At 34.6% G+C, this 18,800-nt stretch overlaps 1 protein-coding gene across 29 annotated transcripts in view; it reads right to left on the bottom strand.

Moving 5' to 3' along the window:
- The window catches only part of chd9 (chromodomain helicase DNA binding protein 9), a 117,126-nt gene that overhangs the window by 23,833 nt on the left and 74,493 nt on the right, over window positions 1–18,800 (bottom strand). For all 29 annotated transcript variants that reach the window (XM_087261485.1, XM_087261492.1, XM_087261497.1 and 26 more), the window contains 13 exons: window positions 17,451–17,506; window positions 17,140–17,257; window positions 15,066–15,152; window positions 14,801–14,938; window positions 12,486–12,607; window positions 9,721–9,964; window positions 6,790–6,966; window positions 6,550–6,693; window positions 4,769–5,024; window positions 4,460–4,670; window positions 1,989–2,184; window positions 1,474–1,647; window positions 1,105–1,290 (listed from right to left, as the gene is read on the bottom strand). In XM_087261485.1, coding sequence (XP_087117611.1) covers window positions 1,105–1,290; window positions 1,474–1,647; window positions 1,989–2,184; window positions 4,460–4,670; window positions 4,769–5,024; window positions 6,550–6,693; window positions 6,790–6,966; window positions 9,721–9,964; window positions 12,486–12,607; window positions 14,801–14,938; window positions 15,066–15,152; window positions 17,140–17,257; window positions 17,451–17,506 — 2,109 coding nt within the window. The remainder of the gene's footprint in view (window positions 1–1,104; window positions 1,291–1,473; window positions 1,648–1,988; window positions 2,185–4,459; window positions 4,671–4,768; window positions 5,025–6,549; window positions 6,694–6,789; window positions 6,967–9,720; window positions 9,965–12,485; window positions 12,608–14,800; window positions 14,939–15,065; window positions 15,153–17,139; window positions 17,258–17,450; window positions 17,507–18,800) is intronic.

Raw genomic sequence — 18,800 nt, 5'->3', positions numbered from 1 at the left:
AAATACAGCTGCACAATACTGAAACCAACAATCTTAAATTATCTTTCTGTGCTAAATAATGCTTTTTTAATAATAAAAAAGTATAACTAAAAATAATGTCATCCAGAACAACTGTAATTAATCCTAATTAATTTTCTTTCTGTAACATTTTTAAAATGTTAAAATGAATTTTTAAATAACTTATATAATTTTCATTTTTTTTACTGATGTCATTTTGTTTTCATTTGTTGATAGAGCCAAGTTTTTATTTTGACAGAAAATCATAGGATACACTCAAGGCTTGGCATTAACTATTTTTAATCACCAGCCACTGTGGCTAGTAGCTTTCCAATGTTACTAGCCACTGGCCATTTTCACTAGCCACAATTTTGTTGTTGGGATAATATATTTTACATGTAAAAATTTGACTATAACATGATAAAATCACTTGATTTAAATGTTGTGTTGTGTCCACATGCCTCCTCGATCATTTCAATTTCTTGTATGTATGTCCATCACATTTTTTTCTATTTCAAAGAGAACCAATCGCAACAGTGGCATTTCAGAGCATGGTTGCTTCGCACAAGGACACGAGAGCATGCAAGCTTTTAAAACACTCGCACACCTTACATTAACTATGCGCACAACACTTATGCCCTCGTCAGTGAGTGAGGATCACCTGTGTCCACCATGCGTGTAATCATCCTCCGATTGAGTATTTACCAGTTATTTTTGTCAGTCGTGTTGCTTCTGGATTCTAAGATCACATTTGCACGCATATTGACAAATCATAAACTAACATTCTAATCCTTAGTGACAAGGCAGCACTTGCAATTTAAAAATCATTTTCAACCAGCCAAAGTGGCTAGTGGGAGCGTCTATCTAACCCGTCACATCTGAAATGTACCCACATTGGCGCGTTGGCAGGTGTTATTGTCAAGCCCTGGATACACTTAAAGAATAGTTCATAAAAATTGAATATAGCATAATTCTCTCATTGGCCAACCATAGTATGTGATCATTTTCATTTCTGATTAACAAGAGTGTTAAAAGCAAAACGTAAGAATATTTTAATTATTATTACACAAAAATATGTTAAATAAAAGTTGAAGGAGAGAAACGGACCTTGGCAAAGGTGGAGCCCCGACCCTCAGATTCAATGGTGATGGTCTTGGTTCTGCGCTGCAGGATTTGGTCAATGTCCTCTTCACAAAATTTGTTTCCCTCATCTTCCTCGTCCATGATGGCACCATAAGCTCCACGCCGCAGAAGGTCCTCAATCTCCTTCTTAGACAGCTGCTGCTGCATCTGCTGCACAGACAGACACAGAGCGAGTGTGAATGAGACCCGCCAATATATATAACAACAGTATGAATGAAATCTGTCCAGATCTGTCAACACCATCAACCCTGAAAACAAATCTCTGTGTATAGAATAACAACAGAATGAGGGCTGGAGAAAACCCCGTTACACATGGAATTTTTGATGACTTACTCCTCCTCCTGCTAGACTGTTGTCCCTTCCACTCATGCTCTGAAGCACCGCTTTATCCAATCCCAGCTTCAGGCTGGCTCTATCAAACATCTCTCGCTCATAGGAATTGCGTGTAATAAGTCGATATACTTTTACTGCTTTGTTCTGACCAATGCGGTGGCAGCGAGCCTGAGCCTGTGAGACAAATAGCAAACAGAAAAATTAGTCAACATTTTTTAATTATCATGGGTGTGTGTATGTGTGTGTGTGTGTGTACAGGTTTATGTGGTTTACAGGACAGATTATTGTATAATGGCATGAGAATGACCTAGCTGTACTCTTTTACAGTGGTTTATGAGGACATGCCTGGTGTCCTTGTAATTCAAAATGCTTAAAAATCATACTTTGCCGAAGGCTTCCAGTGAGGGTTAGGTTTAAGGGTAAGGCCATGTAATTAACTTTTTTACAGTATAAAATACATTACACCTATGGAGAGTCCGTGTAAACCACCAATAGAAATGTTTACGTGTGCGTACCTGCAGGTCGTTTTGTGGATTCCAGTCAGAGTCAAAGATGATACAGGTGTCGGCCGCAGTGAGGTTAATACCAAGTCCACCTGCTCGAGTGCACAGCAGGAAGACGAATCGATCTGAGTCTGGTTTACTGAAACGGTCTATTGCTGCTTGACGGAGGTTTCCACGTACACGGCCATCTATCCGCTCATAGAGGTATCTGAAAAGAAATTTCAGCTTGATTTCAAATTGGTGTTCTCTCTTCAAATCACAATTGCACATAGTAGGTGAACAGACAATAAGCACAACATCTAACTTACAAACCTGGTTTTATTCACACAGGAAACTATATTAATACTTGCTTATACCTTTAGTCAATGTAAAATTCAGTTTAAATATGTACTACATAATATTCTACCACCATTAAACTAGCATAATTCATTTTTAAATTAAAAAGCAAATAAATGTAATTAATAAACAGCATAAGCATTATTTTGACCTGCGTTTATCAAAATAAGCAAAAGAATGTGTTCATGCCGAATTGTTATATATTTTAAATGATTATAAACCTTATGCTGACCTAGTGATTTGAAGGATAGTATTAAAACTTAACATTATAATCAATATTTATTTTATACATGCATATGTCTTCAAATGACCATGTCATTGTATGTATGTAGAGGATAAGTAAATAAATACATACTTTAAAATAAAGATACACAAGAAAGCAAATACAGCGGTGTCACACTTTAACTGTTTTGATGCTTAAATACCTATAATCATAAGCACTACTATGCATTAGGGATGAAACGGTTCTATGTAAACAAAACATAACGTCCCATTGTCCTTCCATGGTTCAGTGCGCCCTGTGATCCGTGGTTCAGAAAATGCATTATTAACAGTTACTCGATGTAAATTCATACAAAAACATAAGGGATGCCGCTTAGTTGTTGTTGCAAAGATAGCCTAGATCAGTGGTCACTAACAGGCGGATCAAGGTCCTTGTCCAGACCCAAAAGCTACAGATGCGGACACACAGCAGGTTTGTTACTTCAGTCACTGCTGCTCGGTGTTCTTCTGCACCCGATCACTCTCGCTATTCACTCTGTTTACCCGCTGTCTGCTAAGAACAGCACTGAACTGAGAGAGAAGAGCTGCACACTCTCTCTTTCCTTAAGTTTCATTCATTACGATGGTGCTAATAAGTGAAATGGGGATCTTTGTAATCATAATAAAATGTAGAAATCAAGTGTTGTTTCCTTGATAATGCAAGCATAATGAAAACTCAATACTTTAAAAGTGCTCAATTATTAAGATGTGTTGACTGTTGAGTTGAGATGTAAAATTGAAAAAGGGAAAATTCAACTTTTATTCTTTATTTTCTTGAGCAATTTATTTGAATATACAATTTTCCAAATTGCTGTACTTTTATTTAATTAATGCAAGACATGCAAATCTACAGTCATATGTGTGAAGCCGTTGCATTGTCAGGTGTTTGTTACGCAATAAATATGTTTATAGTTCTTTGAATTGTTCTGTAGACATTTTTTTCTAAGCATAACACAAACCATATTGTGCTGAAACCGTGACCCTAAAACCGTGATACAACCCGAATCGTGAGAACCGCTGCACCCTTACTATACATGTACTGTATGAATATGTATTATAAGAGTCATATCTACAGACTGACTCAGACTAAATACACTTTGTTATTGAGATAAACTGTGCTGAATTCACAACATCTGATTTTTCAAGAAGACACATCAGTAATTTATTCAGAAAACCCTTTCCCATTCCACATTGTATTTTCACTCCTTTTTCTTTCTTTCATTCCTTCTATTCCTGCCCTTTATCTCATCTTCTCATTTTATTCAAAATAACCGTCCCCTATTTTTTCCCCTGTTATTTCCTGCCTTCTGTGACCCACTTTGGGCAGAGCTGTGCCTGTGGGACTGTGCCTGATGTTGGATCCCTGGAGTGTCTGCGTCCTGCTGCACTGAACAGCAGCAGCCAACATACACAGCACTTTGTTCACACACTGCTAGACTGTCACAGACAAGCTGAGGCAAGAGAAAAAATGAATGAGACTATGAAAGAATGAAAGAAACTAAGCCCAGCCAATGCATGGTACTGTCACGTGATCTCGCTGGTGCTAAGAAAGCTTTGTATACACACCCAGACAGATAAGAAATATGTGAAGGCAACTCGAACCCTGACATTGAACTAATGCCAAAAATGTAGATTAGATTAACTGCATATGTACCTGCTGTATATCTAAGACAAATACAGTACAGTAGAATGTCACAAACTGAAAGAAAATCCTCAAGAACTCTGCAGGAGTATACTGTAACAAGAGCAATTCACTGTAATTTAAATAGCCATCCACTTACAAGTACATAGGAACAAGTAGATAATGTTTATCATTGGTACATTATCAAATCATGGTACATTATGTTTATCATGGTACATTATGTTGCAAATATTTGTACTCTTACCTTCTCTGGATGAGGTAGTCTTCCAGGATGTCCAGGCAGCGCACCATCTGAGAGAAGATGAGCACTTTGTGTCCACCAGCCTTCATCTTGGGGAGCAGCTTGTCAATGAGAACGAGTTTACCTGCTGACTGAATCATAGCCTGCAGGTGGAAATCTACTGCTGCGGGGCTGTACACCTCCTTGAAGTCCTCCATAATCTTCTCCTCAGCCCCTGAAGCAAAAGAAGAGCGAGAGACTTCTTAGGACCATTCCCAATATAGTCATGTTAGATCTATCAGAAGTAGAGTTTATTTGTGTGTGTGGCTGTACCTTTGATGAGGTAGGGATGGTTGCAGCATTTCCGCAGTTCCATCATGGTGTTGAGCAGGTTTGGGACGTTGGCCTGACCAGCCCCTTTAGCCAGGAATGAGAAGTTCTTCTCCAGAATGGCGCGGTAGTATTTCTTCTGAATGTTGGTGAGCTCCACTTCAATAATGGTCTCTTCTTTAGGGGCCAACTTCTTCTCCACGTCCTCCTTAAGACGGCGCAGCATCATGGGTTTCAGAATGGCCTGGAGCTTCTGGACCTACAGGCACAGACATAGAAAAGATAATATATGATTTCAGCAACTTTATTTATAAAGCACATTTCAAGAGTTCACACTTTGATATGCTTGGCGTTAATAGCAGATTTGGCATGCTGTTCTGGGAGAGAACCCTGAGCTCTCAGATAATTGAGCCCACGGCTCCCGCCTGTTTAACAAGCATATAAGGGGGGCCGAGATCAGGTAGGTCTCGAGAGCTCCCCTTGGAAAAGTGAAGAAAAGAATGAAATGGGGTAGAAGGTGGGATTCTTGCAAAAGGAAGATTAGGCAGTAGGGTGAAATCAGTCTATTGCAAGCTTGGATCAATCTGATTGGATTATTACTGATTACGGGTGAGAGGCCAGCCGTGATCAATCATATCACATGCTCCTATCAAAATTAGTTTATAATTCTTCACTTAAATTTAACTCCAACTAGCCAAAGAGCTGTGGAAAGGTAAAAAACAGAGAAGGAAAAATAATAGTAATACAGATTCTCAATGTATTCATTTTCCTTCAGTTTAGTCCCTTATTTATTAGGGGTCACCACAGCTGAATGAACCGCCAACTATTCCAGCACAGAGAACAGGCAAACTCCACACAGAAATGCTAAATGGCCCAGCCGAAACTTGAACCAGTGACCTTCTAGCTGTGAGGCAACAGTGCTAACCACTGAGCTACCATGCCGCCCCAATCCTCATATAGTTATTTGCAATAAAATGCACAAGGGAAAAGATGCATTTTTAAATTCAGACAGTGAGCAAGCAGTTCTGATCTGTAGAGGCAGAACATACATATGTATTCAAACTTAAAAGTTTTCAGTATCACAGTTTTTTTTTTTTTAAATAGCTTTTATGTTCAGTGTTGTGTTTGCATTTATGAATTATTTATGCAGTATGGTTGTCCTGTGAGACACAACATTTAGTTTCTCTAAATGTCCAGACATGTAGCGGAATGACAATAAAGCTTGACTTGACTTGATCCTTCAGAAATCATTGTAATATGCTGATTTTCTATTCTATTATCATCAATTATTATCATTAATATGATTATCAATGCTGATCTTTCGCTGTAGGTTTGAGAAACTTGTCTGTTAAAAATATATTGGCTAATAATTTATTTGAAATTAAATCTTTACACAATATAAATATCTTCATTTTAACCCTTGAATAATGTAAGGTACTTGACAAAGAAGGTTTCCAACACTGATAATAATGACGAAAGTCGCAGATCATCATATTTTGATTCTGAAGGAATGTATGAGACGAGTAATGTTCAAAAATCTGCTTAAAATCACAGGAATACATTTCAATTGAAACTACATTAAAAATATTGAATAATCAATAATAAATAATATGTATTATATACTTATAATAACAATAGCAGTTTTTTTGTTTTTAAAATAATACATAATTGCAGCCTTTTTGATCAGAATAAACTTTTAAAAAAGTTTGATTCCAAACTTTTGACCGATACAGCATATAAATGATTTATATATATATATAGTATATATGAATTATATAATGCACCTGCTCCTCAGTCTTGAGGTCTCCGAATTCTTGCATGAAGGTGTTTTCAGAAGGGAAGCGGGTCGGCTCCAGGAAGTGCAGAAGACTAAAAAGCTCCTCTACCGTGTTTTGTAGTGGAGTGCCCGTCAACAATACTTTATGCTCCTAAGAGTCAACAGAGAGACATCACACTCCAAAAAAATTGGACAACAATATTTGTGAAAGTGTGTTAATGAAGCTGAAATAAGTTCTCATTAGTACCAGACTCATAAGTTTGAAGCCCTCCAGTAGCTTGCAGTTCTTGTTTTTGAGCCGATGGGCTTCATCGATGATGACACAGCGCCAGTCTATTGCGTTAAGTTCTGGACAGCCTCCCAAAATCATCTCAAATGTTGTAATGACTGCCTGAAAGCGGTAAGCACCTCTTATCACACGACCCTGTAGGAAAGAGAGACAGAGAGAAATAATAAATGCTTGCGAATTTGTTCCACAGTGGTGTTTAGTGTTCCCTGAGGTTTTGCATGATACACCATTATACAGTCATTAGGGGTAAATGATATGACCAAAATGATAGCTTAGGTTATGAGTTAATAGTAACGGTACAGATAAAGACGCAGATATTTTTTGCATAAAAATCCACAAGAAGAAACTACATATCCCTTCATAATTTCACCATTTTTGGCCATGATCTATGGGATCTCTAAATGACTGATTCTGCTGCGATGATTTACAGAAATTTCTTTTTTTTTTTCATTTTATTTAGATTCAGATTTTTTCATGTTTTTGGATTTTTTGTTATTTTATTATCAGAACACAATATTTACCATTTATGTACTGAGATAGATGAGCAACAGTCGCATGCTTAAAGTTTATAATTGTAAGAAAAAGGACAATACACATCATAAATAAATACAATATAAGGCAGACACGTGTATATTTATAATATAAAGACATCTAAAAAAAAAATAAACATCACTGCTTAAATTAGATACTTTCTGACTGACTAAATAGTGTTCTCTTTTACTTTATATTTAGTATATATGTTTTTTTTTTTTGGTGATTCATTTTTGTGGTGTTGTTTTGTTAAACATCTGTGACATTTTAACAACTTTAAACTGTTTTTGCTACATAGCCTGAAATAAACAGTCGATTACCATTTCACCATGTAATACACCACTGGCTAAACACACACAAATAATGCTTTGAGACATTACACAAATTGCACTACCCTCCTGAACAAAGTTTATCAATTTGACATCTTTTTGCTCAACATGACTTCATTTTGGTTTTGTCCAGCAGCCACAATCTTCTTCTACAAATATTGTTAACTGCTTTTGTTTTGATTACAGTGGTCTGTGAATGACAGAGGCTTGCTCTAACTAAAATGGTAGTCAGCAGTGGACTTCATGTGATCTAAAATTGTATTACAAGAGCTATAAAACAATGCCCCCCCACCCCACACTCTCGTGTAATACATTAAAACATTTATCCACATGTCTGTGGCACTTAATGTGAGTCATTGTGAGAACAATTTGCTTTTGTTTTGCATTTCATGCATTCATGCAAAACAATGCAGTACAATTTTAATTAAATTAGGGATAATTTTGCTTGATAATTATGTTTAAATATTTTGTGAGGCTAGATTTTGCAGTAATAACAAGGAGAAATTATGAATCATGCACAAAAATATCTTTTTAGCTAGTTAACTAGTAAACTACTTGCTCTACAAACAAGTATTTGCATGACTTTACAGACAAAATAAAATAATATAATAAGAAAAATCAGTTTGCAACATCAAGCAGCATAATGAGCTGTTTTTAATGTCTAAAAATGAATGGAAGTGAATGAGACCGTAAGTCTCAAACCAAAAAGATTCAGATGGCTCCTCCCGGTTGTATGCAAAGAGTACACAGTATTATGTAAAACTGGATGGGTCAATATATAAATATTACAGAGTATGAAATATAAATAGCCATTACCATAGCCAAACAAATATATATACATAAACAGTGTTCAGCATATACACCCCTGTACACCCCTCACAAACATAAATATATATATATTTATTAATATTCCCTATTAGATGCTTCACAATATTATATTTGTGGATTTTTTATTTGTTATTACTGAAACAAAATCTGGAGTTAATCTAACAAAATAACTTACAGTTCAAATTTATGTAAGGGAAAAAAATTCAATAGAGGAAAAATTAAGAGAACCAAAAAATATATAAATATATAAATAAATAAATAAATATATATATATATATATATATATATATATATATATATATATATATATATATATATATATACATATATATATATATATATATATATATATATATATATATATATATATATATATATATATATATATATATATATATATATATGTGCAAAATTTCACTTGAATTTAAATGTAATATATTTCCATTTTAAAGGTGTCTGGTCACTAAAATGTTATTTTAATATATACAGTGTATCTGTTTAATAAATGTGTTTTGTTCAAATGCATCAAAAGAAATGACCGATATTCACTGAGAAATTGATAAAAATATTCATTTTCAAACAGTGTGTACTTATTTATGCCGAACACTGTATCTAATAACTTTGTTTGCTTATTTTTAATGATGCAGACCATTAAAACTTTAACAAATGAAAAGACACTAAACAAACAGCACATACTAAATTGATAAAATGAAACTGCTGTAGATGCAAAGAAAGATAAATTATAACAAAATAACACAAATTTAAAATTGAATGATTTAGCAGATACTTTTATCCAATTATCCGTATTTATGATATGAAATTGTAATGAAATATGTTCTTTCTGCTGCTGTTGTTGTTGTAGTACAAATACATAAACTGTGGGAAACAGTACTAGTATTTTCTACTAGTTGATATAATTTCATGGTATGTACTGAAATATCACCCAGCCATAACAATGATGTGTGGGTGTTTGCAAATCAAGCACTACTATACAGACTTAATCAGAGATGTACAGCCAACCTTATAATTAAATTTAGTTTGTAAAGGAATAAAATAAGCATAATTGGTTTGTGGCGTGCGTTTTTCACCACTTTTAAAACATGATACTAGAAGAAAATCGACTCAAAAGCTTTGAATTACAGTTAAGAGGTCTAGATCAATGTGAGGACTTCCTCTGCTTTGTGTGTGTGTGAAACATTACCTGAGAGTCTCTGCAGTACATCTCATACTGTTGGAGCATCTGTCTGCTGACCACACTGCCATGGTACACGATGACGTTGAGGTGCGTCCAGGTTCGGAACTCTCTCTCCCAGTTAGCGATAGTAGAGAGAGGGGCAATGATGAGGAACGGCCCCTTGATCCCTGTGCGATAGATCTCTTCCAGAAAAGTAATGGACTGGATGGTTTTTCCCAGACCCATCTCATCCGCCAGAATACAGTTACGCCTGCAAATTGAGCTGTACTTCAGTATTTGACATTTGTGCTTCACAATAGTTCACCCAAATATGAAAATTAGGGATGCTCCGATCAGGATTTTTGCAGACAATACTGAGTACTGATTCCTTGTAATGGTGATCCGCTGATACTGAGTACCGATTCTAAAGCTTCAAGCTTCATAATGAATTAATCACAATTTCCTTTAAGTATGAACCTTAAGAGAAGACCTTACCTTACTGAAAGGAATAAATAAAGGATGCTGCATAAAATACCTTAACCTACTAGGGCTTAGTGGCCACATACGTGGACAGCACATTTTAAATGTAATGTCTTATGTTTTATATTTTGTTACAGACATAGTGTCATCCTGAAATATCTCTAAAAGTACATCATATCAAAAGATGAAACTTAAGTTTTATTCTAATTAGGTTCCAATAAGCTCAAATAGCAAATAAAATAAAAAATTCATGTAAATAAACAGCTTAGGTCTTAAGAGGTTAAACACGTCTCTTATAACCATATAGGTGTGAACATGTCATGGCCAGAAGAAGCTTTACAGAAAATCCATTCATTTTACTTCGGCTTAGTGCCTTATTTTATCAGGAGTCGCCACAGCGAAATAAACAGCTACAGAAACTAATATAACACAGATATAAAAAATATGGGTAGAAAAATAACAAAGAATGCAATTTGAAAACATTGCAAACGATGAAAGAAGAATTCAACATGTCTCAATCAAGAACAAGTTTGGAGCGTATGTTTGATACTTAAGTTAAAATGCACACCTATAAATCTAATACTTCTTTACTAAAAGGAAATAGGCCTATAAACTACTGTTTATTGCAATAAGTAAATTACAAGAAGTTATATTATTAAATATTCATGTTACAAAAAAATTATTTTTAAGTTTGTATTTTATCTAAAAAAATTCCAGTCAGTTTTAGTGAACTTGCAATATTGTCAAAAACACAGAATTTCAGTTGTTTTACGTAAAAAGGCCTTAACGCATGCAAGACCATTCAAATATTTTGCTCGTCTCTAACTATTGACAGTAGCTTCAGAGTTTCTTACAGCAGCTTGATCACTCAATGAGAGAGAGAGGGATTTGCACTCACAATAATCTTTACTGCTCTATTCATGTAATCTGTAATGCTTAGAACATCACTACATGTGCGATTTGTACATTGGCGATCTGTTTAATTGCTCATTAACTTTTATAATTTCTCATATTTTAACAAATTTTTGGGGATCACAAAGCCGTCATGAATAAGCAGGAGATTCGCGGAGCTTCCAGAAGAGGTCAAATGGTTGGATGAGCCACTAGATAGGGAGATAGCTCCGCTTTTGTCATAGAAGCTCAAAACACTGGATATTTATTGGCTGCACTTGCAACAAAAAGAGCAGCACTCACTCGCGCAGGTCGCGTCAATAGACTGTATAAACAGGTCGCATTGCATCCGTATATATTTGAGCTGTTGTGACACAAGCACAACGATCGCTCACGCCCCCATGCATCATTTACCTAGTCACATGTTGTGGCTGCTGTAGGCTATGCATAATAAACGGGACTGCACGTGCGTCTTCCTCTGCTGGTAAACACCTGCGATCGGTTTATGAGATCGGCCAGATTGGCGAGTACCGATCAAGTCATTAAATGTGATTATTGGTCGATACTGATCTTTGGCCAATCGATCAGAGCATCCCAAATGAAAATCAACCAATTATTTGCCCTAAAGTAACTCTTTTTTTCCAATTAGCAGAAAAGAAGTATTTTGAAGAATGTTGGAAACTGGTAGCCACTGACATCCTTAGAAGGAAAAAAAATATTATATTATGCTAGTCAATGGCTAGTGGTTTTGAAGAGTGCTCAAATGTCTTATTTTGTGTTCATCAGAAAAAAGAAACCTAAGTATATTTATAACAAGTGGAGGGTGAGTTAATGATGACAGAATGTTCATTATGGGTGAAATTGTCAGAAAGAAGGAAAGAAAGAAAGAAGGAAAGAAAGAAAGAAAGAAAGAAAAATAGAAAGAAAGAAAAATAGAAAGAAAGAAAAAAATAAATAAATAAAAGCGTATAGAAAGACATGAAAATGCAACAGCAAAAAGGACAGTATTAAACAAGAGAGGTCCAGAAAAAGCAATCCCACTATACTAACAGCAAGCTTCAGCATGTCAAAAACAAGAACAGCACACAAAAAAAGGCTAGTAATTCAGCTGGTACTTCAATTATCGCAACTCTTACATGACTTTCGAATTAGGTTTGTGAGTGGCTTCTGTACAAAGCCATCAGACAGATGAGTTGCTGGAATTTGAAGCATTTAAGTCATTCTGAAGTAAGTGCTGAAAACTGAATAGAACTTCCACAACACAGCTCTCTCGCTCACCGAGAATGCCACAGTTATTGAATATATAAAAAGCAAGCATAAAAGCATAGTCACAAATTGTATAACAGAAAGTATGATGTGCAGACATTAGCCCACAGATGAAAAGTATGTGTTTATGAGGTAGTAAAAGTAATATGCCTTACCTGTTGTACCAGTTGAAGAGCAGCCAGTTGACCCCCTCCAGCTGGTAATCCCTGAGACTGTTTTCGTTACAATACTTTCGCGATTTCTCCAGCTTCTTCCAGTGACTTGCTGGAGGACGCTCCTGAAAAATAGACACATGGAGCATTCAGTGCTAACCACCCACAGTACAGCTGAACCACACACTGCTTCTAGATCAACGACACACTTACAGTTGAAGTCAGAATTATTAGCCCCCTTTCATTTTTCTTTCTTTTTTAAATATTTCCCAAACAATGTTTAACAGAGCAAGGACATTTTCACAGTATGTCTAATAATATTTTTTCTTCTGAAGAAAGTCCTAATTCTTTTATTTTGGCAAGAATAAAAGCAGTTTTAAATTTTTATGAACCATTTTAGGGACAAAATTATTAGCCACTTTAAGCATTTTTTCCCCGATAGTCTACAGAACAAACCATCATTATACAATTAATTGCCTAATTACCCTAATCTTCCTAATTAATCTACTGTAGCTGTATAAAAGTGTCTTGAAAAATATCCAGTAAAATTTTATTTACTGTCATCATAGCAAAGATAAAATAAATCAGTTGTTAGAAATTAGTTATTTAAACAATTATGTTTAGAAATGGGTTGAAAAAAAAATCTGCTCTCCGTTAAATAGAAATTGGGGGAAAAAAATAAAAAGGAGGGCTAATAATTCAGGGGGGGCTAATAATTCTGACTTCAACTGTATATTTACACACAAACTTATTCTTTAATCTTTTTTTTATTATTATTTTTAAGCCCAAACAAGTATTTTTAAAAAATACATTAAAGACTTACTGTAAAATATTATTATAAATTAGTGCTGTCAAGATACTGAATTTCGGTACCAAACGGTACTGATATAAAAAAAAACTTAAAATGCACTCAACTGTGCTTAAATGTTAGTGGGAAATGGACGTTTTTAAAATTTCTGTACTTATTCATACTGAAATTTCAGTATTATAAACAGGGCTGCACAATACTATGAAAATATGCAATATTGTTTATGAGTGTTGCAAAAACATTATTTATAATGATATAACTAACTTAATAAATGCAGTTATATCCGCATTAAAAAAATTATTTGGGTTGCGGCTGGAAAGTAGGGCTGCTTGATTATGGGAAAAAATCATAATCACCATTATTTTGGTCATAATTGTAATCACTATTATTCATAACGATTACAGTTTTGCATGTATTTGACCATTAAAGCGCTCACATTAAGATGACTTTAGATGTGTGTGCTCTGCTCATCTCTGAGGCTGAGCGCATACACACAACAGCATGTGATCTCTTTCACACTTTTAAAAACATGAATGATTTGAATGTACATCAATGAATGATGCACATTCCACGTCGCAAACGTTACATTACAGTACATGCTTTTAGTCATTTTTACATGAAGTCAGCTTTATAGAGCAACATAATCATTAGAAGCCAAAATTGAAATCGAAACTGAATTTCGATTAATTGCACAGCCCTACTGGAAGGGCATCTTCTGCATTAAACATATGGTGAAATAGTTGGTGGTTCATTCCGCTGCGGTGACCCCTGATAAATGGGACTAAGCCAAAGGAAAAGGAATGAATGAATAAATAAAAAATAATTTACTTATGTAATGATCATACTTTAATAAATACTCAATAATATATATTTTTTCTGAGCTAATAATAATTTTAAACATTTGCCATGAATAAAACCTTGGCACAAATTCAGATTGTTATTGATTGTTGTTATTTTGCTCTCTTTTCTCTCAGCATCAGTATTTATTTTCAGCTCTAGTTTCACCTAACAGCACCAAATGGAGATGTAGGGATAAAGATAGTAATGGCCTCATCTGATTAGTCAGATTTGGATAAACAACCTACTGTATGCATGCAGCACACAAATGCTTGGCACATAAAATTAATTTAATGTATTGCACTTTTTTGCAATATAGATAATGCATATATAGTATTATCGGGATGAGTTCAGCACTAATTCTAACACAAAATGTACACAAATGTAATTATTACTCCACTTTTCTAACACATCCTTAAATGTACAGTCAAAATTGTGCACATTTATGGATTGGGAAAACTGTGAATTCATGTTTAATGAACAGAAAGTTCAAAAGAACGGCATTTATTTGGAATAGAAATAGCAACGCTGGACTAAATCATACATTTCTTGAAAAGAAAATAGTTTGAAATAATATAATATTATGTAATGCAAAGGAATTCAATGTAACGTAGCATAACATAACGCAAAGTAACAAAGTAGTGTAAAGTAATGTAATGGATTGCTATCTCACCATTCTGTTTGTGTGTGGTTTTGCTGCCTGCAGCTTTTTGAACTCCTCAATCTTAGTCTGGTCTACATCTTCCATCAGCTCCCATGTGCTGTCCTCGTATGGCAATGAGCACCATTTCACCAGGTAATACACCACCGGCTACAAACACACAAAGAAGGCTTTGAGACTTACACAAAATGCTTGAACAAAGAGAGAGCGTGCTTTCAGGAAGCACAGAGAGTGTAGACTGCACTCGATCACACATAATTCACAAAGCAACCGCTACCTCTCCACTGTCCTTGTCTTCACAGTAGGACACCTCAAGAACTCGGTCCACTTCTACATAGTCAGGATTGAATGGGTCCTCCTCAATCTGTAACACAATCATACACATCATGAACATATACTCATCAATCAAGTGATCTTAATAGTCAATAATAGAGATTTATACAAGGGCATTTTCGTTTTTAAACATACAACATTTGCTACAGTTAGGCTGGTGCTTCACACTACTAAAGAGTTTACGACCCTTGAAAACTTTAAGAAATGCTGCAAACCCTGTTTTAATCTACTACTAAAATGAAGGCATGGCTGCACATTCATGTATCTTTCCATGATTTGTCGAGCCCCTCTTATTTAACCATTATGCTGAGCTTTATCAAATTTTTATAAGAAACACTGAAGTTCAAAGAAATAAGTCAAAAGAAGGAATTTATTGAGTGTGTATTTTTTAATTCCACAATATTTTCTTTTTATAGTGAGTTCACATAAAAAAATCTAAACCATTACAGTTCTGAATGATGTACTGTTATCTTCATGACCAAAAATGACCCACGTGCTGAGAAATAACGGAATTTCACTTCAATACTTGAACATTGATAAGTACAAAACCTTGTTTCTACGACAACAATCAAACAAAACTTTTAAAATGTTTACTTTTGATTAATAACTATCATTTGTGAATTATTTATTTAGTTTTATTCATGTGTTCTTTATAACTAATTCCATTTTACATTATGGTGGATTTACTAGAAGTGTATGGATTTTTTTAAAAGATTTTTATCTTGTTTTCTTCTGAACACTAAATTTAAAAGTTTTTCTACCAACATAAATTCATTTTATTTTCTCAACACAATTTAATACTAGTCGTTTTCATTCATGTTTAATTGAATAACTGTATATAGTCTATAGTTTCTAGGCAACTATATTTAAATCAATGGGGCCTATCACAAACCTAGCGCAATAAGATGCAAGACATGTTTTGCATGATTTGTTGGTATTTTCAGACCAGCGCAACCCTCATTTTCACATTTTGCACTACGTTGTTTAAATATTAAATCCATTTGTGCCACTTTGTGGTCTCGTGGGTGTGCCAGTCTAAAAAAGAGGTGAGTTAAGACAAATTGTTGGCGCGTCGATATTTTGAGGAACTGAAATAGACTGCGCCACTGACCAATTGAGAGCTGGTCTAAAGTCTAGCGCAGAGCGCGTTAGCTGTGCGCCTGAGCAGGTCCAAAACACGTAAACATTAAACATCATCTCAGGTGTTTTTTTTTTAGTTTATTCATGACAATTTGCATTTTTATATTATTTTTAGTAGTAATATTTATTATATGTATATTTATATTTGTTTTAATAAAAAACAAGTTTAAATGTATCAATCCGTCGGGTTTTGGAGACGTATACGTCACTATAAGGAGTATAAGAATAGAACGTGTGTTTTTAGATTTTTTTGGCCATTTATTGTTCATATATTCATTTGCTTGAAATTAGAACTGAATTTAGAAATAGTTTTGAAACAAACCTTTGCGCTTAACAAACCAAATATTTATGTAGGCTAATGGATGTCTTCAGTGGAGTGCGTACAACAGTTTCCTTATCCAGGAAGGAAATGAACTTAAGTAAAAAGGCCGAATGAGGGAGGCTCCTTCTTTATCCTTTATCGCAACTGACTCTTAAAGGGGATGGGGGATGAGACTATTTGGTTTAATGCATGTTATGTTCAAAACACACCTATACCTCATTAAGAGAATAAGCACAACCCTGTTAGACCATGCGCCAGGGAGCAAATTGTACTTCTTAATACTTAAAATAGCAAAAATGTATTCGGACACGCCCTTAATGCTTTTGTGCCATGTGCTTTTTGTTAATATAGAGTCCGATATGTTTAGCTCCTCCGTCTTTAGTCATGTATTGTGGATTGAGATCTTTTCAGAAATGCAGAAATAGCACTATATTAAAATAAGAAACCACTGTAATCGTAGCCTACACCAAGATGAAAGTAAACCTTCAAGCATCATGCAACATATTCTTAATGGGAACACAATGTTTGCAAAAGTAACAAACAAACACATTCTTACATCAGCAAAGAAGTGTGCTTTTTGGGCCTGTTTTATCTTGAAGCGCTTGATTTTCTGCTGGATCCTCTTGTCTTTTTCTAACTGCTGCTCCGTTGCCCACTCACAGTGAAGATATGAGCTACAACACACACGTTTACATAATTACTTAATGCTTCTTACATATGCGCTAAATTATGCATGCTCATCAACACATGACTAAATTGCTCTCTGAGCTGCTCCTGGTTATTAGCGATATGAAAAAAAAAACTGCTTGGAAGCAAACAGAGAAAACTGTTAAAGCTGACAAAAAAGGCAGTGCATAATTGACTTACTAGTTTTTGTATTTCACAAAATACTCTTCAATTTCTACCAATACCCCAGGAGAAACCTGTAGAATGACACATACAACACACAGAGAGAAAGATAATTTTGAGTTTATTGCCATATCAGCTTCTCCGGCAAAAAAATAAATAAATTTTTGCCAATGTCATGATGGAAAACAGATCAAGTTTACCACATTTTATAAATATCACTTTTCTACAATTATAAAAAATATTCTAACAATTAAAATCTCATCAACATTCACCAACATCATTTTTTTAAACATTCTATTTATTGTATTTTTACATCAGTACAAACTTTTACATATGTATTCTTTTTTCTTTCTTTTAAACAAAACGTTGTAATATCATGTTAATATTATATGTATAAGAGAACTAAAAAATACAGAGAAAAGTGGGGGAGAGAGGAAAAAGAAAAAAAAAACTAAATAAGGGGGTTTTAATCACTGCTCTCTTGTTAAAACACTCAATAAATGGATTCCATAATACCTGGAAGTTCTTAGTTTTATTTTTAAGGGAAAGTCAAAGCTTCTCAAGTTGCAGGCAAGACATGACTTTATCAATGTGGAGCAACGGGAAGGATCTTTTTGTTTCCAATCCAGTAAGATCAATCTACTTGCCAAAAGGGTTATACATTTCATAATTGTACGTGGATTTTTAAATAATTCTGCATCATCACTGACACCAAATATAGTTAAAATAAGCCCAGAGTATACTTGTTTTCCTATCACTTCTGATATTAATTGAAAAACCAAAATCCAATAATTAACTATTTTAGGAAAATTCTTAAACGTGACCAAGCGATGCTAGAGTTTGACTGCATCTATCACACAGTGGGTCTACGAAAGGGAACATCTTAAAGAGCTTTCATTTAGACAAGTGGAGTTGGTGCAGAATCTAAAATAAACTTGTTCTTGAGATTTCAACATCACTTAACTTTTATTATTGATACAAATTTTACAATTTTAAAAGGATTCACATTTAAAAATATTTCATTTAAAGTCTCTCCAGGTAAAAAAAATCTGAGAGTTTGATAAGATTAAAAATAGAGCATTCTAGAAGAATATGATTAACAGTTTGGTTTCTGTTGCAATATTAACATTTTGGGGGTTCTTCTCCTATGAGTAAATGTTCATGAGTGTTATTGCAACAATATTAACAAGCACACACACACACACACACATACATTTTTAATCTAATTAATTAATTTCTCATCTTTTACCATACAATTTGAAACATTCATATGCCACAGCCATATCACCCTGCAGCCCAAGAGCAGTTACTGAAGCTAAGGAGGGCTGAGCCTGGTCAGTACCTGGATGGGAGACCACATGGGAAAAC

The sequence above is a fragment of the Danio rerio genome, chromosome 7, assembly GCF_052040795.2.
Source record: "Danio rerio strain M-AB ecotype USA chromosome 7, GRCz13ab, whole genome shotgun sequence".
Taxonomy (NCBI): Eukaryota; Metazoa; Chordata; class Actinopteri; order Cypriniformes; family Danionidae; genus Danio; species Danio rerio.
The sequence above is the reverse complement of the archived record's forward strand: the minus strand, read 5'-3'. Positions and strand labels throughout refer to the sequence as shown.